The sequence below is a fragment of the Mercenaria mercenaria genome, chromosome 2 (genome assembly GCF_021730395.1).
Source record: "Mercenaria mercenaria strain notata chromosome 2, MADL_Memer_1, whole genome shotgun sequence".
Classification (NCBI taxonomy): domain Eukaryota; kingdom Metazoa; phylum Mollusca; class Bivalvia; order Venerida; family Veneridae; genus Mercenaria; species Mercenaria mercenaria.
In genome coordinates this window covers 120158021-120174039 of record NC_069362.1, presented here as the reverse complement: position 1 = coordinate 120174039, position 16019 = coordinate 120158021, and the positions used below count along the sequence as shown (strand labels likewise).

The 16019-nt window shown below is 35.9% G+C and overlaps 1 protein-coding gene across 5 annotated transcripts in view; it reads left to right on the top strand.

The window, feature by feature from the left end:
• Positions 1–8731, top strand: part of LOC123561211 (uncharacterized) — a 41048-nt gene extending 32317 nt beyond the window's left edge. The window contains exons 7-8 of one of the 5 annotated variants that reach the window (XR_008370045.1): positions 5115–5317; positions 8465–8720. Coding sequence is in view for 1 of the 5 variants with exons in the window: in XM_053537679.1 (XP_053393654.1) it covers positions 5115–5317; positions 8465–8471 (210 nt within the window). In the remaining 4 variants the exon portion in view is untranslated. Of the gene's footprint in view, positions 1–5114; positions 5318–8464 lie in introns of all 5 variants that reach the window. The other 4 variants (XR_008370044.1, XR_008370041.1, XR_008370040.1 and 1 more) reach the window with 4 other exon arrangements.
• The last annotated feature ends 7288 nt before the right edge of the window (positions 8732–16019 follow it).

The following is a 16019-nucleotide window of genomic DNA, read 5'->3' as shown; positions in this document are numbered from 1 at the left end:
ACTGAACCGGTCTGTTTACAGATCATGCCACACAAAAGTAAAGGCATGCCAGTACGACTTGAAAGATCTCGATAAAGCCGTCAGTTTGGTAAAATCCAAACAATTAAGTATAAGACAGGCTGCAAAGGATTTTTCTGTTCCAAAGTCAACTATAGCCGACAGGATTTCAGGGAGAGTACCTGAAGGCAGCACTCCCGGGAAACAGCCTGTCTTTCCCCTGGAGGTAGAAAATGAAATTGCACAAAAAGTCAAGTCCGCAGCAAAGCAGGGCTTCGGTATTACACGAGCCCAGCTTTGCATGAAAGTGTCACGTCTGGCCCTAGCTATGAAAATTAAGACGCCGTTCAGAAACGGTATTCCGGGTAAAGACTGGGTAGACGGCTTCAAGAAACGTCACCCAGATTTATCGCTTAGATCCCCAACCCCGTTAAACTCGGTTAGAGCTAGGATGCTAAATCCACTAGTAACAAAGAATTATTTCTCCGATTTAGGAAGGGTTCTGAATGATCTTGGTCTACATTCTGCTCCCCACCGTGTATGGAACATTGATGAGACCAATGTCTCCATAACACACAAACCTGCAAGAGTTCTGGCTCAATCCGGTCAGAAAAATGTCCCTGGTCGTGTAGGGAACTGTCGAGATGGTGTGTCAGTACTGGCTTGCATTAATGCTGCGGGGAGAGACATCCCCCCTCTTGTAATTGTTAAGGGCCAAACTGAAAAGGCTGTGCGAGCGTATAACGTGAAAGATGGTCCTTTGGGACAAAATATACTTATCAAAGAAGGCCTGGATGGAGGACATCCTTGGGGTCACATGGTTCAAGGACCATTTTCTGAAACACTGTGGTCCCGAAAGGCCCCAACTCATACTTCTTGATAGCCACAGTTCGCACGAGACTCTAGATCTAATAGATTTAGCCAGGGAAAATAGTATAGCTTTATTTGCACTTCCTCCCCACACCACTCAGTATCTCAATCCCTTAGATAAAATAGTATTTGGCCCCTTTCAACGTGAGTACAACAAAACATGTACTGATTTTATGAGTGATTCACCTAACAACATAGTTACAAAATGGGAATGGCCTAGGCTATTCAAAACAGCCTATATCAAAACTCTGACTGCTGAAAACATAATTAAAGGGTTTGATGTCTGTGGGATACATCCATTCAATCCTTCCCGGATCCCAGAAAGTGCATTTGCACCTTCCACCCCGTTCGACAGAATTCCCTCGGTGTCTGTGCAACAAGTGCAAGAAGCCACGAATCCAGTTGAATCACCTAATCACATTGTTTCGGTAATTATTTCTTTATTTTTCGTTTTTAAATAATATAAAAAAGTTTAAAATTGCTATATCATCCCGAAAATTATAAATTAATATGTAAACCTTTCTAAAATAGCATGCAACCTAAAGCTGATTAACGAAATTACATATCGGCATTAATCAGTATCATAGTTCAAAAGTAACGTATTTTACTATTCACTACACCCATAAAGTATAGTTTTGAATTGCCATCCTGTGCGGTTTTAGTCTCCAATGTTCAGTTTATTATATTTCAACTTGCTGTCTAGCAGGAGTCGAGTGGTGTCCAAGTAACGTCAGAAACGAGTCCTGGCCCGAGTATTTCTCTACACACAGAACAGACTAGTCCTGTTCAGCAGAGTATTGAAGAAGTTGTCCAAGTTGAAATGTTTCCAGAAGATCTTGTTGTTATAGAGGAGAATCGAAATGTTTTGGGTAAGCACTTTAATAATGACTTTTTATCAATATGTTTATGATAATATTGAAATTGAAAAATATTATTACAAATTAAAGCAGAATGTAACACTATCAATATAAAGAAATTATTTAAAGTTAACGACAAGTTGTTATTTTTTTCCCGAACAATGTTTAACATTTTTGAAATGCCTTTATTTTGTTTCTTTTTAGACCTAGAGGATCCAAAAGTATTATTGGACTTAATTGCCAGTGGCCAGTTAGAAATTGTTCAACAAGAGGAACATGGCGTTGAAGCCGCCGATGAACCACCATCTGTGACATGGTCGGCGTCAGTGGACAGTATTTTTGAACTACCAACCCCAGCTACAACAAACACTGAAAAGAGGGTCAATAGGAAAAAATTAACAAGTCACAGGCTTTTGACATCTGATGATATTTACGAACAAAAAATGCAAGAAAAGGAAAATAAAATAAGACTAGAACTCGAAAAAGAGCAAAGAAAAGTTGCTCAAGAAATGAAAAGAAAAATTAAAAAAGAACAGCCGAAAAAATGTCCAAAGAAACGCAACACAAATAAAATGTAACTGACATATATTGCCTGTTTATGTTTGGTTCATCCGAAAAAATGTCCAAAGAAACGCGACACAAATGAAAAAATGTAACTGACATATATTTCCTGTTTATATGTTTCATTAAAAAACACAGATCTTGTATTTTTTAAAAAACTTAAAAATGTCCGATGATCCCCTCATTGAATATATATGACCGATGATCCCCGACTTATGTGTCCGATACAAAGCTCTCCTGTCCGATTCAAGACGTTTCCAGAAAGCATCATTTTTGCCTTAATGACTGACTTAGATCCCCAAATAGGTTAGAAAAAGAGGGGAAATTGCTTTCGGAAAGCACGGTTTTGGGACGGAATGTTACGGAACGAAGCGTAGATCAGTTGCTAATCCATATGTGGCCCGTTACGTCCGAAGGTGTCCGATAAATGCCGGACCTACTCTACAGCATGCATGTTACATCCAATTATTATGCGTATTTTGACCTATCTCTACCTGGTAAGGAGTTTTGTGTTGACTTATATTATTATTTTTTATGATTAACTTTCCCTTGTTGTTACTATAAATAACTTATTTTACACAAATGTTTTATGGATATTTACCGGTGATGTAGTGTATTAACTGACAGTCTGCCACAATATGTATCCCTAACAAAGGGCTGAAATAGTCCGAAACTAGTCAGATTAAATAAAATTCAGTTATTTACTCTCAGTGTTTGGTTGTGTGTTCCACTTTCTTCCCTTTTATGGTTTAATTATTGTCTACCATAATTGTTCAAATTGTTGCCCTAGGTTCAAATATTCAAAGTATTATATGCAGTACAAATGTCCACAGGAAACATTCAGCAACCTGTTACGGGTATAAATCTTAAACTGGCAGTTTTGGAGGTTGTAACTACACATTTATTGGGACCTCTTAGGACAACTGGCTAAAATCTTTGGCTCTGCACTTCTGGTTGTTAGAGCAGCACTTGCTGCATTAATATGAGGATGTCTTCAAGCTGGTTTAAAGGAGGTTGATGCTTCTGCCCATGCCTGAAATAATGCAGTCAGTGGCACCGGGGTGTTTTAGAAAAGTTAAATATAATTTTATAATTTCATAATGGAGCAATAATGTATATTAACATGGAAGATTGAAGTGTTTGTCCAGGAACAGATGTAACAGTCAAAAATAAATTATAGTGTCTTAGCATGTTACTGGTGAATTATTAAACATTTTTATGCCCCCAAAGGGAGGCATATAGTTTTTGAACCGTCTGTCGGTCTGTCAGTCTGTCCGCAATTTTCGTGTCCGGTCCATATCTTTGTCATCCATGAATGGATTTTCAAATAACTTGGCATGAATGTGTACCAAAGTAAGACGACATGTCGCGCGCAAGACCCAGGTCCGTAGCTCAAATGTCAAGGTCACACTTAGACGTTAAAGGTCATTTTTCATGATAGTGCATTCGTGTCCGGTCCATATCTGTGTCATCCATGGATGGATTTTCAAATTACTTGGCATGAATGTGTCGCACGCAAGACCCAGGTCCGTAGCTCAACGGTCAAGGTCACACTTAGACATTAAAGGTCATTTTTCATGATAGTGCATTCGTGTCCGGTCCATATCTTTGTCATTCATGGATGGATTTTCAAATAACTTGGCGTGAATGTGTACCACAGTAAGACGACGTGTCGCGCGTAAGACCCAGGTCCGTAGCTCAAAAGTCAAGGTCACACTTAGATGTTAAAGGTCATATTTCATGATAGTGCAATGATGGGCATGTCTGGTCCATACCTTTGTCATTCATGCATGGATTTTAAAATAACTACGCATGAATGTGTGGCACAGTAAGACGACGTGTCGCGCGCAAGACCCAGGTCCGTAGGTCAAAGGTCCTATACTCTAACATCGGCCATAACTATTCATTCAAAGTGCCATCGGGGCATGTGTCATCCTATGGAGACAGCTCTTGTCATTTAATATATTTTCCAAGTGAGCAGGATATAGGTACATGCATGGATTGCTTACCCGGGTATTACTGTGGTTCTATGGCACGGGCTCGTACTGTGAACCTGTGTCACGGCACAGGCTCATACTGTGAACCTGTGTCACGGCATGGGCTTGTACTGTGAACCTGTGTCATGGCACGGGCTCTTACAGTGAACCTGTGTCACGGCATGGGCTCGTACTGTGAATCTGTGTCATGGACATGAGCACAATACCATTTGGAACATTACAGTAGTTTATTCCAGTACTTGATCAAACTTGATCATGGTAAATATTATACCAACTCTGACAACTTTAAAATACATATAATAGAAAGATGTAATGAATTTAATACTGCATATCAGATTTTCACTGTACACCGGCATTTGAAGTTTCAATTAATTACCATTGGCTGGCTTAAAAGGGCATACATATGTAAAAATTTAAAATAGAAATATGGAACCTGTCCATTAGTTGGATCATCACAGTTAACAAATGTGTGAAATTTCAATCCGTTCCTACAACTGGTTACTGAGATACAGGGATGAGGGTCAATTTCTAGGAAGATTTTCATGGAGGAGGGGAAATTTACTGTTCAGTATATACTTTACATTTTGTAATAAGAATATGGTAGGAATTAAAATATTCATAAACACTACAAACCGTTTTATATTGGTGCTAAATTTCCTTTCACTTAACTTTGGGATGGGGATTGCTTGGGGAAAAAACCAACAGAAAACAAGAAAATGATCAAGATATTATATCGGGTTTTCTAGGTTATATTGTTTTGCACTCAAATGAAAAGCATTCCCATGGAAACATTCATGGTAATTGTAATTTGAAAATAAATCCTCAATTTTAGGTTCTTGTTGCCCAGCTAGACAAATTACAAGTAAGCCAAGTAGTTATGAATGTCGCCATGGTTACAGAGTTCCGTCAGCAGCAAGCACATACACGATATTTCCATCAGGCACATACCAGGACAGGACCCTTCAACACATGTATGTTTGGATACTATTGCAACAACTCTCAGACTGATGGATCCATTATTAACTATACCACACTGTAAGCATGTGGTATTTCTTTCCAATTCATAAGAAAATGTTGGAATGTTGAAAACAATTGGTAAAATACAAAAATAAGAAAACAACAAAAAAACTAGTAAATTTAAAGTAGCATGCCTCCAGATGGCCTGTTTGAAATCAAATATTAAATGATATTACATGTAGATCTAATAAAGTGATAAACCAGTATTATTTTATTGTGTTTAATATGAATTAGTGCTAAATTACCTCTTTTTTGCATCTAACATAGTGTGACTAACTCTTCTGAGATTTTATTGATTAAAAGAGAATTTTTATAGAAAAAAGTTCCTAAAATACACAGAATCACTTATATTCAAATCATTCTGCGTCTGTGGTCTGTTCGTCTGTCCGTCCGTTAACAATTTTTTGTTATCGCATCTCCTCAGAAACTACTGGAGGGATTTTGACCAAACTTTGTCAAAATAATGTATTGGTACCCTAGTTGTGTCCCCCTGAAAATCAGACTGGTTCAACAATTTTTGAGTGAGTTATGGCCCTTCCTTTATTTTTATAATTTACATAGTTTTATAGAGGGAAAAACTTTGAAAATCTTCTTCTCCAAAAGCACAAGGCCTAGGGCTTTGATATTTGGTATGTAGCATCGTCTAATGGTCTTCTACAAGTTTATTCAAATTATTCCCCTGGGGTCAAAAATGGCCCCACCCTGTGGGTCACATGGTTTATATCGACTTATATAGGGGAAAAATTTGAAAAACCTCTTGTCCAAAATCACAGGGCCTAGGGCTTTGATATTTTGTATGTGACATCATCTAGTGTTCCTCTACTAAGATTATTCAAATTATTCCCCTAGGGTCAAATATGGCCCCGCCCTCGGGGTCACATGGTTTACATAGACTTATATAGGGAAAAATCTTCTTGTCCAAACCACAAAGCTTAGGGCTTTGATATTTGTAATGTAGTATCATCCAGAGGGTCTTTACCAAGTTTATTCAAATTATCCCCCTAGAGTCAAATATGGCCCGCCCCTGGGGTCACATGGTTCATATAGACTTATATAGGGAAAACTTTTAAAATCTTCATGTCCATAACCTACAACATTCAAATTTGGACCACTATTGAGTGGCAAGATGAACCTTGACATGAGTTGACCTTGATCTTGACCTACTTTCACATTTCTGTAGCTACAGCCTTCAAAGTTGGACCACATGCATAGTTTTGTGTACAGAAAAAGCTTTGACCTTGACATTGACCTAGTGACCTACTTTCACATTTTTGAAAATAGAGGCTTCAAATTTGGACCACATGCATAGTTTTGTGTTCAGAAATGTAAATTTGACCTTGATTTTGACCTTGTGGCCTACTTTCACATTTCTCAAGCTACAGCCTTCAAGTTTGGACAACATGCATAGATTTGTGTACCGAAATAAACTTTGACCTTGAGGTTGACCTAGTGACCTACTTTCAAATTTCTCAAGCTACAGCCTTCAATTGGACCACTTGCATAGATTTGTTTACTGAAATAAACTGTGACCTTGACATTTGCATGGTGACCTACTTTCACATTTTTGAAGGTACAGGCTTCAAATTCGGACCACATGCATAGTTTATGTTCCGAAATGAAATTTCTTCTTGATTTTGACCTAGTGGCCTACTTTCACATTTCTCAAGCTACAGCCTTCAGATTTGGACCACATGCATAGTTTTGTGTACTGAAATGAACTTTGACCTTGACATTGACCCAGTGACCTACTTTCTCATTTCTGTAGCTACAGCCTTCAAATTTGGACCACATGCGTAGGTTTGTTGACTGATATAAACTTTGACCCTGACATTGATCTAGTGACCTACTTTCACATTTTTGAAGGTACAGGCTTCAAATTTGGACCACATGCATAGTTTTGTGTTTCGAAATGAAATTTGACTTTGATTTTGACCTAGGAACCTTCTTTCATATGTCTCAAGCTACAGCCTTCAAATTTTGACCACATGTGTTGTTTTGTGTACCAAAATGAACTTTGACCTTGATTTTGACCTTGAGCTAGTCATGAAATTTGGAACATTCAAAAATGGCTCAATGGTGGGTGCCAAGATCATTCTGTGATCTCTTGTCATTGCTCACAATTGATCTTCTAGTGTTCTGTACCAGTTAGAAATATCATATATTACATAACAAGAAGATATACAGTCGAGACTGTTTTAAGAGACCGACTTTGGGAAGCAGCAAAAAAGGTCACATATGACAGGGAGTCTCTTAAAACAGTCTCACTTAACTGGATGAGGCTGGTTTCATATATTTTTACAGTTAAAGTACATGTATATCAGATACTTATATATAGGCCTCTTTTAAGGTAGGAGTGAAAAATGATTAAATACTATTTCTTTTATTGCATATTGATAAAATATAAAGTTCAAATAATTTGCATCATTCGTATGATGTTGATAAAACAAATTTAAGCTCATGATCTGGCAAGAAAATAAAGGGGAGCAGTAAAATATAAATGTTCCATTCGAACTATTTTACACACTGAGGTTTATGATATTTATTTATTTTTGTGTATGGTTCATTGACATTTGTTCGTTTATTGACTGCATCTTTAATCCGTGTTTTCTTCGTCATTTCCTGTTAAATACCGCCATCTTTTTGTTTCACCAGGAACATTGTTAATTTATGCACCGACTCCGAATTCTTCAGCAACTTTATACGCTGGTTTTCTCCAGTCGAGCAATTCAAGTGCATTAACACGCTGTTCTAATGTCAAAACAGTTCTTTTTTATGTTTTTCATCGGCCATTTTTTGTAAACTAGTAAGTTCTCGTCACAAACAACTTCACGCGAGATAACGAACGGTAACTCTATCGTGTAAAATCTTGCGAGGGAGCGTCTCAAAGTCGCTGGAAACGGTCTGATAATCGATTCGGGAGCCTAATTTAACAGTCGCTTGTTGTATAAGGCAGTGGGTTGCTTAATTCAGACTCTTTTAATAGTAAATTGTGTCCGGAGCATAAAATAGGGTCGCATATGACAGGGAGTCGCTAAATTCAGGGGGTTGTTAAGGCAGTCTCGACTGTACATTATTTGATATAGAAACACTTGCCATCTTTATTATATAGCTGACACTGTAATTAATAAAGAATTTTATTTCTCAGAGTGATGTTTCTAACTTCAGATCATAAAATGACACCTCTTTAGATGCAGGTGCTCATAGATTTGTATGACCCTAACTGGAGTGCACAGTCAGACAAAATAGCACCAGTTGCTGAGAACCAAGTTTCCCAGAAACAGATAATTTAAACGTAATCTGACTTACAGTTTATGATAGAGTATATCTCATTTCTCACATGATGTCATTACCTGTAAATGTTAATTTTATAATGTATAAATGGAATGACCAGCAATAAGAAGCCAGTTTTGTGTTTTTAACTGGTTAATGTTTGTGACATTTTTTCAAGCACTTACACAACAACTTGATGTTAATCGTTTTTTCTGTACTTTGTCAAAAAAGTTCAACCAAATTATATTGTTTTTTGGTTTTAATGTTAAAAAACCCAAATTTTTCCCCTTAGAAAAAATATAAAGCTTTTAATTTTTCCCATTTCCAGTAATGTTTATGTTTTCACATATATACAATATATTACAACTTTTTCGGGCCCCTTTGAAACCGGGATTACATTATTGGAGAAAATTTTACGAAGACATTTGTAATTTGTTACATGAGACAATTGGGGAAGTGAGTTTCATTTGCGGAACCTTGTTACAGGTATTTCTCCTTTTCAAAAGGACTGTAGGATGGAAGATTTTTTTGCCTACATGTAATCACAGTCCATAGACATTAGTAATTAATTATCTGTGCAAAAGCGCTTGGTGTCTTGCTATCATTTTTAAACATTTCAAGGGATTCCAACCTTACCAAATTTAAATCATGTTGAAAATTGGTGTCATTTAGCATGCGCCAAATTTTTTTACATCCGGGGTCAAGGTCCACCCAAGGGGCACTCACTTATGGAATTTAAATTTTAGTTTATCAATTTTATTTTACTAATTGTATGAAAGCTCAAGCTTTTTGAATCACGCCCATCCCTTCCGGGAAAAAGAAGTAGGGTGCATAAAGAGGGGGGGTTTGTGCCCTATTGGGTCTCAAACCATACCACCCGGGTTGAGCAATTGACCCCTTAACCATTATACCCCCGCCCCCCCTTTCTGTCTGTACTAATGCCCTCTCTTGTTAAATTACTCGTATATATTTTTAAATATTTTCCTTTGTGCTCTTCTTTCCCCAATGGGTCTTTTGCCCCAGACAAAATTTACAAAAATTATGTAAAAATTTAAACAAAAAGGGTTTTTTTTTCAATTACGGCATTTTTTTTTTTATATTAAGATTTGTTGTAAGTTATTTCTTTTTTGACATTCTTGCCGCCTATACACAGGAACAATGTTTTATTTTTTGCAAGAAAATTTACACATGATAGATATACTGGCAATAGGGAAGCCCTTGCTGTTCGGGGGGTTTTTAAAATTTTAGTGCCAATTCGCATAAAACAGCCAAGAAACACAAAATTTAGGGTTCAAATTTTAGTTTCTGTTGATTTCTATTATATCAATTGTTTATAATCTGGTTACAATTTGCAGATCAGACGTATCCAGGAAACCCACAGCCATTCTAATATGACCAACACAATAGAAAATCGGCAAGATTTTTCTTTCAAAGGGGGGGCGACTTTGCCCAAATTCAAGTCTGGAGTTTCCCTTTGGCTGTCTAAAATTTTTTTTTTTTTTTTTGGTTTAAAAGTCTAAAATGCATTGACTTAAGACACTTTAAAACGTTTTCATCAAAGGTTTTTTATGAACATATTAAGATTGGGAAAAATAACTATATTGGAAAAATTTTTGGTGAAAAAATGAAAGAAAAAAACTTTTTTTATTTTAAAAAGATTTTTTTAAAATATTTTTAAAGAGAATTATCAAGGGGAACTAAACGATTCCTTTTCATTTTGAAGTTTAAACGAGATGAAAAAAAAACAATAAAACCCAAGGCTCGCCGAGCTTTTTTATTAAATTTCATTCAATGAGTGAAAAATTTAAATGTGGGTCACAAATGAATTTTTTTTTTATCCATGTTACCGAAACTAAAAAATTTACTTTCTTTAACTATTAAAAAACATCAATTTGACCATGTTTCCAACATTTAGGTTACGACGCAAAGCTTTTTTTACACTATTATTGTCAATTTTTTACCCCTTTTGAAAAATGGGACTATTATGGGAACCCCCCCTGGGGGGGGCGGCGTCCCGACCTTTGTCCGGGGCATAACTTCTACATGCAGGGGGATTTTGTGAAACGGGGGCACAGTTTTTCACCACATGAGCGGAGTGTCATGTGCAAAAACCCGGTCCCTAGGTCAAGGGTTCAAGGTCACTTTTTAGGGGTTAAAGGGTCAATTCAAGAAAGACTTTGTGGAGATATTTCTACAGCACAGGGGGATTTTGATGAAACGGGCACAGTTTTTTCACCATCATGAACGGAGTGTCATCGCAAAAAACCAGGCCCCTAGGTCTAAGGCAAGGGTAAAAGGATACAAAATGAAAACTTTGCCCAGCTTTTTCTTTTTCATGCATAGAGGGATTTTGATATAATTTGTCACAAATGTTCACCCCCATGGGGCGGAGTGCCCAGCACAGAACCGGGCCCCTGGTCAAAGGTCGGGTCCCCACTTAAGTAAAAGGGAAAAACAAGAATAAAACTTGTCCGACATTCTTTTTTCATGCATAGAGGGATTTTGATATAACTTGTCACAAATGTTCCCACCACAAGACGAAGTGTCATGCGCAAAAACCAGGTCCCAGGCTAAGGTAAAGGTCCACTTAGGGGAAAAGGGATACAAAAAGAAAACCTTGCCCAGGCATTTCTTTTTCATGCTAGAGGATTTTGATATAATTTGGGCCCAAAAAATTTTTTCCCACCAGAACGAAAGTGTCATGCGCAAAAACCCGGGCCCCTGGTCTAAGGTCAAGGTCCCACTTAGAAGCCAAGGTCAATACAAGAATACTTTGCCCCGAAGCATATTTTTTCATGCATGGAGGAATTTTAAAGTAATTTGGGGCACAATTTTACCCCATCAAAAGGGGAAAGTTCAGCAAATTTTTTCTTTAAAATTACTTCCCTTTGTTTTTACTAAAAAATAGCTTAATTGAACTTTTTCATTACTAGTCTAGTAAAAAAATTGAGACCATTTCTGTAGTACAACAGCATGCTACACCCAATTTTGAGGTTATTTTGACCAATCCTACCCGTAAAGATTTTTTTTTGGACTTACAATTTTTTTTTGGTTTTTTTTTTTTTTTTTTTTTTTTTTTTAAGTAACTTCCCTTATTGTTACTAAAAATAACAAAATTTGTAATTTTTTAAAATTTGACCATAGGAAAAACCCCAAGCCATTTTTTCGTGGTACAACAAGATGTTACTTTTAAATTTTAGGTATTTTTAAGTCTCCCTTTTCCCGGTAAGGAATTTTTTTTGTGGACTTAGGGAAACAAAAGACTTACAATGATTACTAAACAAACCCCAAATTAAAATTATTGCAATACAGCAGAGAGTAAAGAAAATTTTTTTGTGACGGCGTATATTTTGACATTCTGGCACTCTTGTTATGAATGGCTTTATTTCACTCTGCGACGCAAAGTGTAATAAATGTCTTTTTAAAAAAAAAAGATGCAGTAATGTTTTTTAAAAATTTTCGAAAATGCAAAAAAAAACGTTTTCAACCTGAAAAATGTTACAACAATTTAAAGGACTTTTACAAAGAAAAACATTTTTTTTACTCAAAAAACAAAAAAACACCGGCTCATCTCCCCATTAAATTTTTTTTTTAACAATTTAAAAAATATAATGTAAAATATAATCAAATACTCATTGAGATGTTTTTAAACATATAAATACAGCAGTATCTAAGATCGCTTTTGTTGGCCGCTCGAAAAAAAAAAGGTAGAATTGTTCAACCAAAGGGGACCCGCACGTCAAAGCAATACAACAAAACTTAAGGCTATAATTAATATGGGAAAACCAAAAAAATTGAAATACCTAACACCACGAACATACTTGAATGAAATCCAAAAAACCCCAATGGCTATGCAATTGCAACGAGGGCCCGTTGTGTCACAAGACAGGGACCCACGCACGTAGGGGCTGAAACGGCCCCCAACATCATGCGGACCACTGCATGAAGGTAACCAAGTTTTCATCAAAGGGTTGAGAAAGAAAAAAATATAGCAATACAGCAAACCCAAATAATTTCGCCCAACACAAGGCAAAACCTATTTTAATCCCCGGGCCGCCTACCCCAAATTGATTTTAACAATCGCCCAAAGTAAGGTGTTAGGACGGGATATGGCATTTAGCAGGTTTACAGTAAAAACCTGAGTGCCCGTTGCCTTCGGTTGCACAAATTAATTTTTTTCCCTGACGGAGCGACATTTAAAAGAAAGGGGAAAAAAAAAAAAAAATAAAAAGTATTGAATTTATTTTTTTAATCCTGAAAGAAAATCATCCTTGAAATGATTAAAGACACAAAACTTAAAAATTTAAATCACAAAAACACTAACGCAAACTTGTACAATGAATAAAAATTGTTTATCTTTTATAATCCATTGTTAAACTTAGTATTTAAACCACCTGTAGTTTTTTTAAAAAAATATCACAAAACAGTTTATCGACAGTATTAAGGAAAAATTTTCTTATTGATAAAATCTTATCGGATACCCCATTTCTGTACCACACTGGTGGAAAAACTATTTGAAAAAGTTTTTTAAAAACGTCGTTGATGTTTCATAGAAGATGTTTCCCTTTATTGATCACAATATCATGCATTAACAATTGTACCAGGGATTTCCGTTTTAAAAGGGGGCCTTTTCCCTAAACATTTCTAATAAGTCCTACAACAATAAAAAATACAGAAAAACAGTAAAAAGTTCATATCAAGACACTCATGAAATGTTCATGACTAAAGCTGCCTTTACACAAATATCTAAAAAACCCAAAAAAGCAATAATGCAATAAACTAGGGGGGTGGGGGCGGGGGAAATTTGGTTGGTGTCAAGTTTAAAATTGTGAGCAAAGCACGAGATTTTCGCTTTTTTACGGCATCGATGACATTCGCATAAATGGTCCCTCTTAAGGGTCAATAAAACAACGAAAAAAGTCGAAAGTGGAACAAAAAAAATTGTAGTAACGAAATGTTGTTCTCAAAAATAAAATAAACTATTTTTTGTCGAAAAAAAATTTTCATTATTTTTTTTCACGAGTTACAAAGTTCCCAGCATTGACTTACTTTTTCTTTCAATGTATGATGATTTTGTAAAATTTTTGCAGTTGGTCATCACCCCAAAAATTGTAAGACTTCCTAATTTTTGGGTATTTTATCTTTCCATTGTTTTCTTGAAGTTTACTGCAAAAAGATAAAAATTAAAAAGGAAAAAGATGCTTTTTAATTCCTTTTTGAAAAATTTTTTAAAAATTTTTTTATAAACTGAAGGGTCGTAAACAACTTTCATTTTAATATTCATTATTTCGAATCCCTGTTTTTTATTTGACCAGTCTAATTCCACACTAAATTTGCTTAGCTAAAGTCAAAAAATTTTAAAGGAAAAAAAATAAAAGTTTCTGATGTCATGTAAAAAACACTTTCGAATGGTTGCCCGCATTGTAAAGTTTTGACTATTGACTAGCAAGTATTCAATAGGTAGAATATGCCAGGTTTGGAAAATATGTACAAAAACCCAACCCTTTAAATTTTCAACATTAAAATTTAACAGCCCAAAAAAAGAAAAGACCCCTCAAAAAACTATTGAGAGACAAAAAGGGGAAAAGGATATTGATGTGGGCAATATCTTTGAATATTAAACCCATGACCCCTTTTAAAAGGGTAGTTGTTTTTTGAACAACATAAAAGAATTAATAGGTGTTCATGCCCCTTTTAGATACATTATTTGTTTTTGTTATGGTTTCCAGGGATTTGTTTGAATAATATAAACGGTATTTGTATTTGTTTAATTGCCCCCCCAATGAGCTATTGTGATCACTCTGCTCTGTAGTCTAAACACATTGTCAGTCATCAATAATTTAACTAAGGTCACAGTTTTGTCCAGATCTTAATGAAAATTGATAAGAATGCTACTATCAATAAAATCTGGACAAGTGTCCGTTTATGGCTAGGTCATTTTGGATCAAAAACAGGTCATGAGGTCTAATATTTGAAACTTTGTTAACACTTAGAGACCACATTTTCTACACCCTCTTAATAAAACTTTGTCAAATGTTTGTATAGAGATGCTACAGTCTCTATTTGATTTTTGTTGAGCCCGCTTGCGGAAGCGAAGACATAGTTGTCCAAATGGCTGTTCGGTGTATGTGCGTGCATCTGTCCGTGCGTCCATCTGGATTTGTTTGTCCGTACGATAACTTTGACATGCATGGAGCAATCTCGTTTATATTTGGCATGAATGTTAACCTCAGTGAGACAGTGTCATGCGCAAACCACAGGTTTCTATCTCAAAGGTCAAGGTCACACTTGGAGGTCAAGGGTTAAATTCAATAATGACTGTCCAGAGCATTTCTTCTGGTTAGAGACCACCAATTGTTTTCCCATAGACTTACATTGTAACATTATGGCGTGAACGGCCTTCCATACATCGAAACATGTATATCTTATTACAAGTTTTTCAAGAACTGTCTTAGTTCTACCAAAATATCGGACGAAAAACATATGAATAGTGATACTTTATTTAAGTAATTTCCGCGTGAATGAGATGACCCCCTGTTTACATCATTGACATGGCGGGAGAAATTCGTTTGATAAAACTTTTTTTCAATACACATAAAATGTAGCAAATTTTGTCAAAATGTATAATAAAATACTGTAAATGCAGTGAAAAAATATCAATTTTGAAAAAATAATCACTTCCTGGGTTTGTTTACATGACTGACCAATCAGAACGCACAGACGTTACCTTATTCCCAGGTATACACTTACCTCATTCCCAGTAAGTTCCCTGTACTTTTTTGAATTGGTGGTCTCTGACCTATATTCTTCATGCATGGACAGATTTTGATGTAACTCGGCACAAATGTTCACCATCATGAGACGGAGTGTCTTGTGCAAGAACCTAGAATTATGTCCCTTTGTTGTTACTATAAATTAATAGTTTATATTGTAACTTTTTTATTACTGGTCATAGGGAAAAATCAAGACCCACTTTTCTGTAGTACAGTATGCATGTTACATCCAATTTTGAGGTGTATTTTGACCTATCTCTACTGGTAAGGATTTTTGTGTGGACATAGATTTTTTTTAAAGATTTACTTCCCTTTGTTTTTACTATAAATAACTTCTATTGTAACTTTTTGCAATCATTTTTTATTTGGCATAAATGTTTGCCTCAATGAGACAGTGTGTCATGTGCAACTCCTAGTCCGTTTGACAGCTGGCGGGCTCGACATGTTGCCCGTGGGCATCTAGTGCTAATCATAGCTGTTACCTATATAGCTATATAGAAAACTTTGAAAATCATCTACTGTGAAACTGCTGGCCTGATTTTGCAATAGTTTAACAGCAATATTCCTATACCAGATTTTCTTATTGTGATTTTTCTGAAAACATGATGCCCTCGTGAAATTATTACACTTGACAAATACCTGCCCATCATGATTGTATAAATAAAGTTTAAACACTA